The 18,827-nt window shown below is 32.2% G+C and overlaps 1 protein-coding gene across 1 annotated transcript in view; it reads left to right on the forward strand.

Annotated features, from left to right (window-relative positions):
• Window positions 1–18,827, forward strand: part of LOC118189371 (nucleolar transcription factor 1-A-like) — a 142,473-nt gene that overhangs the window by 103,652 nt on the left and 19,994 nt on the right. The window contains exon 16 of the mRNA XM_085811378.1: window positions 3,671–3,913. Within this exon, the coding sequence (XP_085667504.1) occupies window positions 3,671–3,913 (243 nt within the window). The remainder of the gene's footprint in view (window positions 1–3,670; window positions 3,914–18,827) is intronic.

Raw genomic sequence — 18,827 nt, forward strand, 5'->3', positions numbered from 1 at the left:
GGTTAGTGAAAACGAAAAAATTTTGATTGACAAGTTAGTCGGTATTCTCGGCACAGCAATTACGGGACTTGCACAGCAGAACTTTGTAACTGAACAAGAAATTATGTCTGTTTATAGAATTAAAGAGAAAGTATTATCACATAAAATGAAGCAACTTAAACAACTTACATTGAAAGAAATGTTTAATAAAGTAAACAAATAAATATTAAGCTTTTTTTTTTTTGTAAATTTTGATACTCTTTAGATCGTAATTGTTCTTTATTTCATAAATTACGGCTTCATATTTTTAATTTTGTAATTTCTGCATGCCATCTTACCAGATTTAAAATGATGATCTATAATCTGGAAAAATCGATAACCCGGAATCGCCGAAATCCCGACGAGTCCGGATTAACGGCTTTTGACTGTAGAAGCGAAAACCATATATTCTGGTGTATAATGCGTACGGGTGTAAAATGTGCATATATAATTTCACATTTTTTTTTTAATTTTTAGGTATATTCGCTGTATGACACACACCTGTTCTTTATGAAAGAACCTGAAAGATACAATTGTGATGCTGTTTTTGAAGTTATTGGTTTGAGGACTTTTCCTAGGCTTTCAAACAGTGGTACACTGAATTGACAAGTGATAAGGGGAACAATATGTGTGTGGAAGGGATGCTTAAGGGAGTAAATAATTTGCAAAGAGGTTAGGTTCTATTCAATGCAGATGTGCACAAGAATGCTATTATAGTATTTCAAAAAGGGGGACATAATTTGGGGGTACAAATGTTCTTCTGACTCGAATGAATTCGCAAATTAAGAATCAAATGTTTTCTTTTTCTGTAGTCATCTGAAGCTGTGATTTTGAAGCGAACATCAAAGGCTTTAGTAAATCGCACTTGCTTTAGTTGAAATGCAGTTAATCTACTGTTTCGTTTGGTGGCAAATGTGGCCTTTGCCAACCAAAACATACACGGTACTGGTTAACGCAGATTTAGGGTTGCCATGAAATGGCAAGGGAAAGCAGGGTTGCCAGATTTAGCAAAAAATCGCCCATTAGGCGACAAATTGGCGATATGCCATGGATAGAAGGAGAACGAATTCTTACCGGTTTAGCCCAGAATGTTCTCAAAGACAAGACGAAAGCTATATAAACCCTGCTGTTCCGCAGTCATTGTACTTCGTCGAGTGCGAGATAGTGTGTCTCATCTAGTTAGTCCATGCACAGACGATCGAGTTGACATCCAGCCAGCGAGTGCCGAGTGGGTCGTCAACTGCATCGAAGAGTCTCTTAGTGTATGGTGGTTAGTGCATCGTCGAGAGAGTGTGTTAAGCTCCAGGAATGACTGAACCGAAGAGTCGGGATCCTGTGCTCTGTGTGTTGTCGAGTGCATCGCGAGTTGTAGCTTGGAGAGTCTCGAGAGTACGTGGAGTTCTGAGAACGACTGAGCAGATTCGGGAGCTGTACTCTGATGCTTTGCAGTGAAGCTGTCTCCACTGTTATTGCCTGATTGTGTGAAGGCTGTGTCGCTGAGTTTCAGCATGTTTATAGTAGATCTGCAAGAACTGTAAAAAGTGACTTTGGAGCTGTCCTGATTAATATTGGCTAAATAAAGTATGTTTCGCTATATCATCAAGTGTGGTTGTTATTTATTCCAAATCCACACGAACCCCATACGAACGTGAAGGAAGAAAATAACGTAACAACTGGTGTCAGAAAAGAAAAACGCAACATTATTTGTATCAAAAGTGCGTTATACACCAGAATGTATGGTAATTTCTTTTTGATCTTTTACAGAAAAATATATATACAATTTATTTTAATTTTATATAAATGGAAAATAAGGATAAAAGCATACAAAAATTATGTTTTAACCTTTTCAATCAAACATCTATTGGCAGTACTTTGCTTTAAATATTTTACACAACTCATTTACTCTGCCTTTTTAATAAGGATTACTTAAATTCCATTTTCTGTGTTCTTGCTCATTTAAAACAGCACACTTTAATTGTGGCTATATGTTAAGCAACTTTGAACAAAATATTTATTTGTTAGCAATTATAAAAGCAATTATCAATAGAATATCATAGCTTCCTTTAATACTGAATGAGAGAACATGTCACCAACAATGTCTGTATCTTGCCACAGCCATTTATGTTTCATTGTTGTCATCCAAGGAGCTACATGGATTTCAAACACTAGCAGATTATTTTGCCTTCTGCTGTATTTAAGTTTGTTGTTATAATCTTGACTGATTTTTTACTTCCTTGTACAAAGTAAAAAGGAAGTATTATAATCGCGAAAAGCTTCAGGCAGCATATTTCAACGAAAATATCCACTTTGACCGCTTTCGAATGTAATTTAACAATGTTTTTGCGTGATATCTGTACGTAAAGACAGAATAAAAGACTCTTTTCCTCCAAAATAACTAAAAAACTGCTTTAAAATGAATTCTGAAGAGAATTTTTCGTGGCGTCTGTACGAACGTATCTACGTACGTGCATACGAACGTACGTACGTACATGCGTGCGTACGTACGTACGTATCTCGCATAACTCAAAAACAAGTAGCCTCAGAACATTGAAAATTTGTATATAAGACTACCATAACATGTAGATGTGCACCTCGTATTTTGGTTTCAATCGGCCGTGCCAAACGTATATAAATATATTTATAAATATATCCACTCTGTTACCCGGCTCAGTGATCTCAGTTTCTTTACTCTTATAGGTTTCTAAATTGTACATTTTTTGCTTTAAAACTGACTGAATTATGTTGTTTTTATCTCCCGGTTAAGGGTTTTATGCCTTTAGTGAATCTGTATGTAATATTTTTAGAATTATCAACAATTTTAAAATTGTTTAAGTGCCGCTAAGCCTAATTTGATGGCGGCCATTGATGTTTACATTTGAAACAGGAGACTAGTGGATTTGTTGCCAATCTAAAGAAACTTAGCTTCGCAACAACAAAGATAACGCATTAATTTATCATTGCCAATTAAATCATGCTTAATCCTTTCTTGAATTTTTTCGAGGAAATAATCGTTTAAGATTTACTTCGTAATTTTTAATACAGATATTTTGAGTTTTTATGTATTTTTGCCTTGTCGCGAAGTGAAAACTGAATTAATTGAATGAGAAATACTCAATCGTCTGTGAAAAACTGTTTCTTTTTTGTTTTGTTTAGTTAATTTTTTTTATTCATCATTCTAGCTTTATTATAGTGTTTGAATAGAAGGTGTGGCAACGATTAGATAATTCTTGAAATGATATAAATTTTGTGCATTCAGAGTTATAATATGAACGAAATATAATACTGTGAAGTAAACCTAGCGCCAGAGTGTGTCGCTATGGTAAACAGAGTGAATTTTAAAGAATGCATTTATTCTATTGTGGTTTATGCGCTGTCAGCGAAGTAGGTTTAATTCAATCTCATAAGTTTAAATAAAATGCAAGAAAAAATGCGCATAATTTAATATTCCGTACAAGGAAGTCATGTGGTGTACACATCAGATTTTTTTTTCTTTTGTTGACGGCTTTGATAGGAAGTCTTTTAAAGTTATTCACATATTTATAGAAAAATTTTATGTTCTAGTGTGTATTATCCAGCAAACTAAAATGATTTGTTAATTTTTATTTACAATATTTCATTTCAAATGTTTAAAAAACTTGTTTTTTAAATACAGAAGAATTTTAAAAAAGAAACAGATACAGAGAGTTCAGATGAAGAATCTTCTGATGATGACGACGATTCTGAAAAGTCTGATGGAGATGATTCAGGTTCAGGATCTGGTTCTGGATCTGGATCGAGTTCAGGATCAGATGATTCTGGTAGTGATTCAGGAAGTGATGATGATGATGATGATGACGACGACGATGATGATGACGACGATGACGATGATGACGATGACGATGAAGATGAGAAAAAGGTATGTATGTGCATTTGAGAACTGTATGTAAACATTTCTAAATTATATCATAATGCATGTCATTATATCCTATTTTTAGGTATTCTTTAGACCAATTGACTTATTTCTAGCATTTTTTTAATTTCAGAATCATTAAGATTAATTAAAATAGTCAATAAAATGATTAAATGTTAGAGACATGCAAGAAATAGAGGCATATATTTAGTTCCAACTTTTCCTTTTTATTTTATTTATTATGAAAAGAAATGTATAGATTTTGCATTATTATTTTTATTTTTCCTCCAGTTTTCAGTATATAATAGCTGTAGAAAAAGCAGATCAATTCTGAAGTGGAATATTAAATCCCTACAGTGGTATAAATTTAAACAGGACTTCATACAAGTTTAGAAGTAGCATTTATAGAAATTTAGTCTTATTAATTATTCAGTGTAGGAGCTTTATTAGATTCTGCAAAATAATTAATTACAAGAATAATTGTAAAAAGAAAAAGGTAGAATGACATGGAAAGATTGGAGAACTGTTACTTTGATTGTAATTTAAGCCTTAAAATTTTTTTAATCTCATTCAGGAAAATATGCCTTATTGTAAAATTTAGTATCTACAGTGGAATATTAAATCCCTACACTGGTATAAATTTAAACAGGACTTCATACATTTCAGGAGACAGTCTGATGCTTTCCTGTTCATCTTTGAGCATTAAGTTTAGAAGTAGCATTTATAGGAATTTAGTCTTATTAATTCTTATTAATTATTCAGTGTAGGAGCTTTATTAGATTTCTGATTTTTTATAATAATGGATCTATTTCCATTGAAGTGTCTCTTTATGCATGTTCTAGGTTCTAATCTTGAGGTAGATATATTTATTTACTGTTTGAAAATTTACTTTAAGCAATGTATCAAAGTTTGATAAATTTGCATGTGCAAAAATATATTTTAGTACTGTCTACCAGTGTGTATTATTTGTACTCAAAAGATGACTGAATCAAATGTGTTGTTCCTTATAGATTTAGAAGTGCTGCACTAATGATGTGCCTAGCTAAAAGCCTTTTTTTCCAATTGATTTTATGTAACGTTAGCTTTTTAATGCGAATTCTTTTTGCTGTATCAGTCACCTGAAAAGTCAGGAACCTGAAAAATGGTAGAAAATTTATAAAAATTGCAGTTCTTGGAAAGAAAAAGAGGAACATGTCCATAGATGGGTGGGATCAGCTTTGCATGAACCTCTGTGGATATATAAAGAGAGACCTGTTGCCATTTTCAATTGTGCAGACATTTGATGGGGGTTATTAGTTCTTCTCCAATACTGAGACTATGGCTTCCAGTTACTGATACAACTGTGCATAATCTGTATGCAAATAGCTGATCCTGTGTCAAAGTGTGCATGAAAACATCCATCACCAAACACTGTTCTTTCAAAAAACATTGCAGCTTTCACCTTCTATTCAAAATTTAACTGGCCTTTTTTTGCCATCTTGCTAACTGCATTTGCTAACGTTTCACAGCAAATTAGATTCTTTTCTGGACATCACCCGATTTTCCATGGACTCGAATGCACTTTCAATTATAGCATGAAAATTTTTATGGGTGTGGTTAAATGCTTTGACACTTTGTGCACCACCCTGTATTTTATTATCTCCATAACTGATGTGGTTTTATCAATCCATAGCACTCTTATCCACCTTTTAGGGGTAAGAGTGCTATTTAGGGATAAGAGTGTCTTCATTTTAGAAATTGTTTTACTTCTCTCTTCAAAAATGAAATTGCCCATCACAAATGAATCATCAAAAATAAGTCATTATCTTGTACATTTGGACATTATAATACATAACTATATTAATTACACACATTTTTCCAATCTATCGTAATTCTAAGCTCCAATGTTTAATTTTAATAAACAAAAAGAGTAATAGTTAATGAGAAAGATAAACTGTCATAAATTCCTTTTATCAAAATATTTTGATATTTCTTCTTAAAAACTCAACCTACAGTAGTGGCCCAAACTGTGAAAACCTTTTGGAGTAAGTGTATCTGTAAAGTTTGATGGCTTATAACACCAGTTTGTTTTTGAGTACATTTATAAAACTATATGAAAAGATAGTTTAATCAAAAATAATGCATCAAAATTTATTCAATTATTTGTATTCTCACAAAAGTTAGCCAAATAACCAGGATGGGGGGAGCTTTGCTTGCTTAGGGTTCAGATGATGTCAAATAGATTTCATTCATTTCAGTGCAGCTGATGAGTAATGAAATACTTAGAGGGCCAAGCAGAGATCGTCTTGTTTTGAAATTAGCCAATCAACTCATGATGAGATATGATCTAATAATATCATGAATTGGAGCTCAAAGGAACACATCTGTCAATATAAATAGACATTTCCTATCGGATTAGTTTTTAGTTTTTTTTTCATTGTGTGTTCGCTAGGGTGTAAATCGAGGACGGAAATATGTATACACACCTTCTGACCGAGGACTTTTGAAGAATCAAGAACATCCTCGGTTGGAATATCATGAATTGGAGCTCAAAGGAACACATCTGTCAATATAAATAGACATTTCCTATCGGATTAGTTTTTAGTTTTTTTTTCTTTGTGTGTTCGCTAGGGTGTAAATCGAGGATGGAAATATGTATACACACCTTCTGACTGAGGACTTTTGAAGAATCGAGAACATCCTCGGTTGGAAATAATGCCAGAATCGCAATCAGGGACCTTGGATCCATGTAGAAACCAATTATGAGCCAAATCCGACTATGTCCTCGGTATGAATAAAAGTAGTTTATTTCTGTGTAAAACTGTGTATGGGCTGTGCATCTTTGTGCAAAAATTGCGGCCACGCTTCCATGCCAGAAAAAGCAAGTTCTCCTTATTGCTGTTCGAAGTGAACATGTGCATTCCAAATATGGTCAGTACTATCTAGTCCTTGTTAATGCAGTGTCAGATTAAGAACGAGTTTGTTTTTGATTAACCTTATTTGGTCTTCTTACTATAGTCCTCGTTTCTGCAGTATCGGGGCAAGGTTTGTGTGTTTCCATTTCCTCCATATATGGTTATAATACAATGTATTACACACGCGCTTTCCGCGAGTTTTATTTACGATAACACCAAGGACTGTTAAAAGAAAGTTAAATGATAATTATTATAACTTTCATTGTTATGGAAAAGGAATAAAGACTTATTAGGTGATTCTTCATTTCTTAGGAAATTTACAACACAGTGTATCCAAAACGTGTGAAGAATCGTTTTCATGGATTTGATTTTCAGTATGCAGGAATAAAAATTGTGATAACTTACTTTTAAACTTCTATTTTTACTCACTAGTTACTAATATTTTTGAAAGCACATTATAATTGTTGGATGATTAATTGACAATAATGAATCAATATTATAATCTAATAAAACTAATTCCGCAGAATTTAAAAATCATCTGTGACCATGAGTTGTTTTTCTAAATGAGGTTAATCGCATTCTCTAAACTGGAGGGTTTTCCCTCTCTAAAATACAGATCTAGACAAACTGCAAGATAAAAATACTAATGTAATAAAGATAAGAGAAAACGATAAAATACCAATGTAAAATTTAAAATTCGGTAAAACAGCAGCATTAGTCTGGCGTAGGTTTTCAATAAAACCCTATTGATTTTGAGGACGATCAGAAACAGGCCTGTCTTCTTCAGGAGACGCATTTTTTTTTCTCCTGACAAAAAGAGGGACCTGAGACCGATAGAATTCTATTCGAAATCTACTCCAAACTGTGTTTGTTGCTTTGCCTAATTTCAAATCAAATAAAATTTCAGTTGCTATCCGAACATGCTGTCGTAACACATAGTGTACTTTGAGTAGAAGTGGTACAAAAACGACGTTGTTTATATAACTTCAAGAATGGAAAAAATAATATGGTGCAATTATAAGATGAATCTGTTACCAGCTGTGAAAGTCCAAGCCTCTAACAATGGTCAATCAAGCGGGATGCAGATCGCCGTTTAGGTTATTTTATAAAGAACTACTGTATTTTTCTCAGTAAATTCACCCTTCTTCTTTAACAATTACTTTATACTAAATGTCAAAGATTGTTTCATCATCAAATTATTCTATATATCTCAGTTTTCTAGCAGCAAGATTCAAAATTATGCTCTTGACCATCACGTTACTGTATGGCAGTTATGTTGTGAAATTCTTTATAAAAAGGTAGCCTAAAATTTTTATTTCCCTAACAGGGAAAATACTAGCCATGCTCCGTGTTATAAAGTAACTTCTTCTGTACCACTAATTGCTATTTTAATCTACTTAACATGTGTGATTTAATTTGCTATTTTTTAACTCATTAAAACAAATATTGTTGCTTGCATATGGGTTTGTAATAGACAATGCACTAGCCCGATAAAAAGTTAATAACATTTATTCTTATCACAAAAAATAAAACAAAATGCTGAAATGTTTTTTCACAGATATTCATACAATATCACAAATCACACAGAAGTTATATTTTAAACTACCAAAACGTTACATATTGTAGAATGCAATCCAAAATGCAGAGAAGGTTAATCCGCTAATCCGATATCACTTCTAATTCGGTACAATCAAAAACAAAAACTTAAGAACTGAACTGAGATGTTTTTCTCCGGGCTTTTAAAGCTTTTTAATCATGCATGAGAACATTCTGGTAATTTTTATTTCCTCGAGGTTTCTGGAAAGGAAAAAAAGTTGAATTACAGTTACAGCTAGCACACAATTGCATTTATTCAATTTAAAAATAAATAAAGAGATATCTACTATTTATTACATGTTAAATGCGCGTGCTCCTGTATTTTTATTTCTCCGGCGAGACTCTTAAAATAAATCTCGTGCTGCATTGCACAGGGATATAAAACAATATTAATTACAATTATACTAAAAATAGTCAACTAAATAAAAAATATGTAACAGTATGTTTCTCTCACAGTGTAGAGACATTAGGATATTTGGAAGTAGGAGACTTGAAACATGAGCAATGCGCTCGCCGGGACTCGAACCTCGGACCTCTCGAATACGCACCGAGTGTACTGATCATTACACCACGAAGGCGGGAGAAATACCTTATATACTCCCTCTTTTAAAGGGGGACTGCAGATTAGGAGACCCAGTCTCCAAATCTTGGTGGTGAAGAATCATCATCCACCATCTTTTTTAGTTCGGGTACCACTGTGGGGACATTAAGTTATTTCGAAGCAAGGAAATCGAAGAAATGAGCAGGGCCTTCGCTGGGATTCGAACCTAGGACCTCTCAAATACGCGCCGAGTGTGCTGGCCGTTATACCACGAAGGCATGCTAGAAAGCGGGAGAAATGCATTATAACAGAAACAGGCTATTTTCTTTACTTAGCCTTCTTATTTCTAATCCATATTGAGACAACTTACTTTCATCACATTTTAACGTCTGATAAATTTTCTCAATGTAAATTTTTTAATTCTATATAAAAACGAAAAGCAATTTTTACTTCCTTTGTTACTTTTTCATAATATGCATACTATTATTATATAATCAAAGTCATTTTTCGTGCAGTGCTTTGTTTCCCTGGAATACAAAAAGCGAATTATTTAACGTTATTAGTAGGGCATTTTGTTTATAATGTTCTATTCAGCACATTTTTTTTTTCATTTCTTTTATTTGTGGGCTATATTTCAATAAAATCTTTTAACAGGTGAAAATTTCTATTATATGTGTAAGTATGATAACATAACACTAATATTTGCTTTAATCAATATTAAAAGTTTGATCGGGAATGTATTTTCATTTGTACTGTTCCCGACAAAAGAATATATCATGAATTTTTAAATATATACGTATGTTTGACATTTTTAGATTATTAGCTATATGCTAAATCTGCTCCTGAAGTATTTTTCAAGCTATGCTTCTCTAACAGCATTTCTGCTGTCTCCGAGTTATCACCGTAGTTACAATAATTATGTGGGCAAAAGTCATAAATTAAAAGTTTACTTCTGCTTGGCTGCAATTAAGGCTATAATGTACAACTAATAAAAAGTCGATTTTGTCTCCATAATAATTTTAGCAACTAAGCGCCCTGTCTTATACTATTACCAAAACATTTCTCTCATACAAAACACTTTGTTGTGTTCTTCAAATATTCATGATTGTTGTTCATATAGGAAACGTTAAGTTAACATTAAGAAACATTAAGAAAAATTGCAAATAATGCAATGTCCACATCTATGTGAATCATTTATTTCACTTCTTACTACTTTTTCTCTACCTCATATTCTAATAATATATTAAGTATAAAATGTGTTTCTCTTGAAACACTTTGCAATATTTACATCCAGGGACATAAACAAATGATAGTTCTAACTATTTTGCATAAAATCTAAATAAGTGAATTGCTAGTGTAAGAATTCCATACAAACAATAGTTATATTTTTAGTTCAATTGTATGCCCTAATACGTGAAATATAATTCTAGATATCACTGTAATTTTTTTATTACTTGTCCATGCTATACCTTAATAAGGTAATAAGTTTTCATAAATAACAAATTCCGTATGAATATCTAAGATGGTTATGTCATATTTCGAAAAATAACGCTGATACGAAAAAATCGATGCCGTTTTTGAAATCCAGTGTATATCCAAAAACAAATTTCGATTCCAAAACGCAAAAAAAAAAAAAAAAAAAAAAAAAAAAGTAACAATAGAATAAAAATATATTCGATGAAAATGTACATTTACTAATTCCTAGTGATTTAAATAATGTTAAATTGATTAAAAACCATATTATAAGAAATGATGAATTTGTCAAAATTCTGTTTAAAGGAAGTAACCTAATGATAATTTTTTTTAGTTCACCATTAATTACTGTTTCAGTATGAGGGAGATACTGCCATTTTTTACATCTTTTTTTGAGAATAAAAAGTGAGCAAAATCGAGCGGTCTGTTTTTCAAAATCGATTTCTGTATCGGGGATATATAAAAATAATTCAAGTACTATCAACACAACAATATCGGTGAAACTTCCTATCACAATAAAATTTCCTCTATACTTGAATGATCTTAACAATTTCCCTCAAAATCATATTCAGCCTAATCAAAACCATAAATCATAGGTGAATTATCATTCTATATAGTGGATAAAGTAGTATCAGAAAACAAAGCTAATGAATAAACATGCTGAAATCTTTACATCCATTGGGAGTTCTAGGCTGCTGTGTTCAAAACTTGCATATTCACTTTTGTTGTTATTGCTTATGCTCATTTGTCTGACATAGTCAGCCCAAGCCCACAAATTCCTCATGGCAAGGAGTGCTAGATTACTCCTGCCATTAGCAACAGCCTTGAGTACCATTCTGGTGAAAGTGAGATTTAGCTTAGTTCCGTCCCCAATTTTGATTGAGAACAAACACCCCTCTTCCCTTCCACAAACCACACGACAAGACTTTTGGATCGCCGCAAATTTAGAGTGTCGCCATGCCACACCAACACCATACATTTACAAACTTCCGTGCTTTCTCCGGGTCCTTCCGCACGGCAGTCAGCGACGCTATCTACTATACTGGTTGATTTCCGGAGTGGCACATTCGCTTCTACAACTAGAAAAGCTAGCTTTGCCGTCTAATATTTAGAACTTGCGAATAATACACAGATTTAATGAAAGTAAATTGTGTCTGGAATTACCAACCAATTTAATTTTTCATAAATGATTTCATAATAAATTTTAGTACATAATTTAATATTGCAATATGAGTTATGTTTTTTATAATGGTATAATGTTTTAAGTATTATGTCTGCCTCTACTTTGCGAAAGGCTTTCTGCCAAAATAGTGTAAGACAAAGAAGCTACCTTAATTTACATGAAAAATGACTTCAGGATTCCCAGCTTTTCAAAATGTCCATGAAATGTTGTCAATTAACACATTATTCTAAAATAATAATAAAAGAAATAATAGTATGATAAATGCATACACCACATGGACACAATTACCACATGTACGAAGAATTATTACCCACAACATTTTTTGTCCGGTGTCACTACAGAGATTGCTTTTTTCGGAACAAAAAATGTGGAAAATCAGCTATGCCCTTGCCGCTATTTGAATCATGAATTATCCAAAGAGCTAGACATGCTACCAATTACACAGCAGAAGACAGAATACGGAAAGTGAAAGTTCGTTATAAGTTCCTTTTTAATATCTAATCATCATTTTCATTCATCTTTCTCTGTTTTAAATTGCGTTAAAAATTATCTGAATATTCTTTAATACTTGTTTTTTTCACTTTAGCAATACTTGCCATAGATACACTTCAATGGCTAGATTAGGAAGATATTACTGATCAAATTTTGAATTTTTAACGTTTCTGAAATGAAGATATGAAAATGAAAAATTAAGTACTTTAAAGGCTGTTTAATAGTTTTTTTTATACCAGAAATGCCTTTGTTTTAGTTAGCATTCTATTAGTGCAGGGTTCTCAACCAGAATTTCATAGTTTCAGGGTGGAAACACGATCAGCCTTTTATTTACGTAATATTTAGCTTATGAATATAAAAATGTTTTGTTTATGAATATAAAAAACTACTTTTATTCAAGTTATGTTATTTATCAGTATTTTCTATATTTTTCTTGTTTAATTTATAAAACAAGTTAAAAAATACCTGAATGTAAATAAATGAATATGTATTTTTTGAGTTTTTGAGAGGAGGGGAGTGATCGCCAAATAATCGTGAAATAGCATGGGTGAAGCAAAAAGGATTGAGAAAAACCACTGGATTAGTATTTGCATTCTTTATAACTAATAAAGCCTTTAGGCGGCGTTATTTAAGATTTTTATCAGAAACATTTTATATAAATGGAGCCCAGATTTTAATTTTGCCCAAGCCTTGCAAGAAGCATTTATTCGCGCAGTAAGCGTACTACTCGAAAGCACTGTATTTTTAAAAGAGCGTAAGGAGCAAAGATCGCAAGTTTCACTAACGACCTAAGAGAACAACATTCAAATTTGCTTCAGTTTCCCGCTGTTTATTGTGACGCTATAAATATGCGAAGAGTCAGCAGAAATGATTGTACGTCTACGGTGAGTCAAACTCCCATTTCAAGTATCTGACTGCCTTTTCAGCGCTTAATGTCTATTTATTCATCCATTAAAGTCTATTTATTCATCGGAAATGTGATTGGATTTACTTTATTCAAAATGAGAACATGTTTCTCGAATGTCATACCCATTAAAAAATTATCTGAAGATTTCTGTAATATACGAATCTCTGAAATATTATTAATTATTATAATTCCATTAATTAATCTTAAACATTATAATAATAGAATTTTATCATCTAAAAAGCTCGGGAAGCTTAATGTTTATGTTTTTCATAAGTTATTAAAAATAAGGACATATAAATAAGATTTTTTAAAGGATTATGAGTGTACATTTCTGCATTTAACATATATTTTTATCTTATACTGAATTATTGATTTAAAAAATGGTAACTATTTGTAGTCTCTATATAGCAGCTGAGTTAATATTGCGTGAATAATCACGATTCAAAATAATTCTCCTACTAAATAGTAGCATGAGAAACAGATTAAAATTATGTTTTTAATAAAATTTTACGACTTTTTTCGAACCTGGAATAGAAATAAACCCACTAGCGATGAGTGGGTTTATTTCTATTCAAGGTTCAATAGAAAAATTCAAAATATCATTGTGTTAGATTTTGCGATATTTTATTTAGCATTTAAATAAATTTGCAATAGAGTTAGAATATATGGAAAAGCTGCCTGAAACCTGAAACCTGAAATTTTTTATAAATTAACGGACAATATGACATGGATGCGGAGATGAGAGTCGCGGATTATTTTCGCAAAATCATTTACTATTTTTCTAAAGAATTTTTATCTTCAACTGTCGAAATTTATAACCAGAAATTCTGGTTGGGTCCAGCTGTACCGGATCCCTGGGCGCCCACCCCAAGCGCCCAATGGATAACCTGTACTGCATTCAGTATATCTATTAGTTTAAAATTTTTAGTGTTTGAATACATTTCTGAGAAATAATATCGGAACTTCTCATTTCTGAAAGTATATTTTGTGTCTTAATTATATTTGCTTTATCCTCAATAAATTAAATCTTAATATAATTAAAAGTAATGATCATTTAACCAGTTACGCAAAGAGAAGTTACTTAACTTTTGAGCGAGTCTCATTTTCTGACAGTCAAAATTTCTGAGTTTTCTCAACTTTTGAGAAAAAAAGTTTATAATATGCATAAAAACGTGCAAAACCTATATGTTTTAGTGGATATCGTTTTGCAGATAGCCTGTGACTTCTCTGACCAGCATTCTCTTAATATTAAAAGCTGTGTTCATTTTTTTAACACTACCACTCCATACACGTTTGATCTTTTCCACATATTGACAAGGTGAAAATATTCACTTGAATGATAAACGCAAAGTTGAGTGCAAGAACATATATAGGCTCAAATTTAGGAGCTTCTGGGCTGTATGATTTTAAAAAATACACGAAGAATAATTGAGTAATAAGGCTTCGCATGCTTTATGCAAGTATGCTAAGCATTTTATACAGAAGTTAATATGCTTATTAATAATCGTAATATAATCTATTCTGTACCGCTTCTGGATAATAGATTTACTTTTTAAATCCAAGCACTTTTTAAAAAAAATTTGAATTGTTGAACATTTTAATGTAAGCATGTTTTTTAAGTGTTTATGTTACACCTCTTTAAGGAATTTTTTTCGCCTCTATAAAAATTTTTATGGATTGAGTCTTAGACATACAATTTTTAATTTTCAACCAATTGAATTTGAATCTAATTCTTTTAATAATTGCCATAATCAGTTTTCTTGTTAAGATATATATCTAAAAGAGAATTTGTAAGTGATCGATGCAGTTAATGTTATAAGAAATAAAAATGGTAAATGTGATATAAAAATGGTAAAATGTGCAGGTAAGCCCGTATTATGTCTAATACGTATATAACATGGAATGAAGTAGCATATTTTCTATTTCATGGGCATTCTATGCAAAGCATTTTATTTTACTGGCCAAAATTTAAGTACTTACTTTAAATCATTAAATGTCACAGGATTTTTTTAAAAATTTTTAGATGTTCCCTAAGTAGTATTACTGAATTTTCTGCCAGTCATATTTCTTATTTTAGATTTATTATATTTTAAATCAATCGAAGAAATATACACATATATATATATATATATTTAATATATATTTAATATATATATATATATATATATATATATTTATGTCTAAATACAAATCAATTTTTAACCAGTCACAAAACAGATTCGTTTTCCAGTATTTATCTCATTTAGGTATGGCATGAAATGACGATACACATCGTGTTTAATGAGAAAAGAAAACAGTTTTGCAGCTACATATATATGTCATTATTTCCGAAGAACTGAAACATTTGATGCAAAATAATATATATCTTAAAAAATGCAGGAATTCAAAAATAAAATATCACTGAATACCTATTTACCTAGCTAATGAACAGAAACAATAAAATTTTTTAAAACTTATTACGTGCGCCGCCATTAGGCACTACACGGAAAGGATGCCCCGTGGAGGTCTTTTTTGAGATAAAGTGGCTCGTCTTCAAGGTACACATGAGGAAAACACACATTGGAATTATCTTGGGGCCTAAATTACAGCCTAGGATGCCTTGTGTGATATTGGATGAATGATTCCTTTAAACACGATTGATATACAATAAAAGTTTTATCTGATGTGTTTTGTAGAGACATTAGGATTTTTTTAAACAGCGGATGTAAACAATGAGCAATGCTCTCGCCAGGACTGGAACCTGGACTCTCTCCAATAAGCTCCGAGAGTGCTACAGTTACACGAAAAAGCCATACAGAATTGAATTGAATTGAATTTCGGTCGTGATGTGTTTTCGACCCCAAGGTCTTTACTCCGCAAATAGAAACAAGGAAGAAAATACCTTACATAATCCCCTCTTTAAGAGTGACTGGTGATTAGAGAACCCAATCGCCAAATTCTGGTGGTGAACAATCGTCATCTACCACCTTCTAGTTCGGGCGCCACTGTAAAGACATTATGTTATTTAGAAGCAGAAGACATGAAAAATAAGCAGTGCCCTCGCCAGGACTCGAACTTGGACCTCTCGAATCCGCGCCCCGTATGTTACCTTTACACCACGAAGGCATGCAGAAGGGGGGGGAGAAAATACCTTATAGCTTACTAGATAAGAATCTCGATAATCGTGGTGGAAGAGACAAAATGATGAAGATACTTTGAGACTGAAATAATCTTCAAAATATACTTTTAAGGTTCACTTGCTTATAACTGCTCTGTCCTACGTCGATTTCTCTGAAATCATAAAATATAAGAGAAAGGATTTTAAAATTGTCTTTTCTCTTATATTTTACAGTTTTCTTAAAAAAAAATATGAATTATTAGCCCAAATGACGTTAGCTAAGAAGGGCTATTACTCTCAAGCCAGGATTTTGCATTGAATCACTGCAAAAGTCTGAATTACTATTCAAATTGTTGCCACCAAATATTATCGCTCTGTATTATATTTAAAGGAATTAAAGAATTTACATGAACGTATGTATGCTTCTCGCATTGTGGAAAAAGAGCCATCAAATTTTGAATAACGTAATTCTCGAACCGAACAATGAGCACCTGGAAGCTAAATTGGGAATTTGGAATATGTTTTATTGTATATTTCTTATTTTGTACAACTTTAACAAATATTTGATTAACAAACTCAGCGATTTTAAAGCGAGCAATGGCAACACTATAAGGAATAAAACATTTTTATCTCCTGTGCGCGAGACTGTCTATCAGAAATTCTATAAGGAAGCCCAAATGGAAGTATGCCATTAGCCCAAATGCTTTAGAAACATGTATGTGTCTGTAAACAAAACATATAAAATCTGAAAACTTTCAGATTTTTTTTTTTTTTTAATGTTTTGTTACTTCTGGCAATGTTTATTATTCTTTCATTTCAAATTTACCACAAGTAGTACCTTTTTCATTCGGCATACTTTTTTGAGGGGGACACCAGCGACTGAGCTGCAAAATCGCTGAATATTGGTAGTTCAGTCCGGACTATGAATCCCGGTTAACGGGCTGGCTGCATGAGCATTTTTGTGGTTTTCCCCATGTGTAACTTGTATATGAGCGAATTTTCCTTAGAAAGAGCTCTACGAAGGCCATTCTCATGCAAACAGCCCTTGTATACACTTTGCAGTAACCAAACAAACCAAATCATTCTACGTTTTACTGTATTATAAAATATATAATATTTTATTATAAAAAGCATATAATTGTAACCGCAGTTTTATAGATAGGTAGGTTGGTTTGTCTTCAGGATTATATATATGGATGTTGACCATTTTTGTTACAAAGAAATATATCATTCTGTGCTAACTCAAGCTTCATGTCTGAGCTAAGAATGTACCCATGTTCTAGAGGGCAGTATACCACAATAATGATTAAAATGTGATAGGCAAATAAAATACGCTTTTGCTCAAAATTATACCTCATATATAAAACTAATAATATTTATGATTTTATATACAAAATCAATTTGAGTAATTTTTCATGTGATTAGAAGAAAGCTAAAGTTAAAATTTGCATACGGTACAATGTGATCAATCTGTTCTAAGAGTCTGAATAAAATTATGACATATTCAAATGGAATGACAAATGCTTTAAGCCAGGCTTAAAATTTCAGAGTTTGACATCAGTGTACATTGAGTCAAAAAGTTTTCTGATAGCAAATTAAACTCAAAAACCGGCAAAAGTCTAGAAGAATATTTGAAATTGAGAGATGTCGGTCGTTAAAAGGTATACCGTGTTTCCTCACGCACTTCCCCCATTTTTTTTCTAAATTTTTCGTAAGTAAGTAGAGAGGGAAAAATTGTGTGAATATTTCAATTTCCGAACGACGTGGTTACAGCAAGAACATAAGAAATGAAAAGTATTCTTTGAATGAGCTACACGTAGTTATCACAATTTTTTTTTAAAGTAATCTTCATTCCAACAAGAATACGTAGCAATATTAACATTAGATTATCTAATATGATATCTTCATGTCCACTTCCCTGTAACATGGATTCTTACTGCTGTCTCTGCTGCTCTTTATGTCTCAAAATATCCATAAAGAATTAGTGAAGGTAAATATTCAGCTGGCTCAGCGAAATAATGAAATAATAGACTGAATGTTAGTTGATGTTTGCTTCGCTCTGACTGGTCATTTATTGAATTAAATTAACATAAAATTCAACAATTAGAAGGGAACGTTTTGACGTGACCTTCGCAAATATTTTGCGAAAGTTTGTCTTTGTTAGTAAGACGAAAACAATCACTACATAAGCAAATTCATTTAAAAATTTAGGGAAGTTTGTTTTCTGAACGCACTGAGGAAGGAGAAAACTACGCAAATATTTTAAAAAATTTCAGAACCTGGCGCCAAAGAGGAAATATACGTGAGGTGGGGAAGGGATTTTCGCAAAGAAATATGCTAATTGTTTGCATGGAAGACGTAAGAAAAAATAGTATTATAAGCTGAATGTATGAAAGAAGGCAATCTCATCACACTGAAAATTATTTAAAAACCAAGAATTTTGACAATCTCTGTCCTGTGAATGCAGTTTAAAACAAGAGCATAGTACCTTTAAGGGCTTTTACACGTCAAGCTGCCCGATCCACTAAAAATATGCGCTAAATGCCTAGTCCATCGACAAATGAAGCATACCAAGAAGCCACCTATTGTATTTAATACAGTCAAAAGTTGTTAATTCGGACTCGTCGGGACTTCGGCGATTCCGGATTATCGATTTTTTCCAGATTAATAGTTTGTAGCTTTGAGGTCCAGATTATAGATCATTCCGGATTTTGGGTGTCCGAATTAACAACTTTTG

The sequence above is a fragment of the Stegodyphus dumicola genome, chromosome 2 (genome assembly GCF_044657685.1).
Source record: "Stegodyphus dumicola isolate Sdum_Otavi_A_Nest chromosome 2, ASM4465768v1".
In the NCBI taxonomy this organism is placed as follows: Eukaryota; Metazoa; Arthropoda; class Arachnida; order Araneae; family Eresidae; genus Stegodyphus; species Stegodyphus dumicola.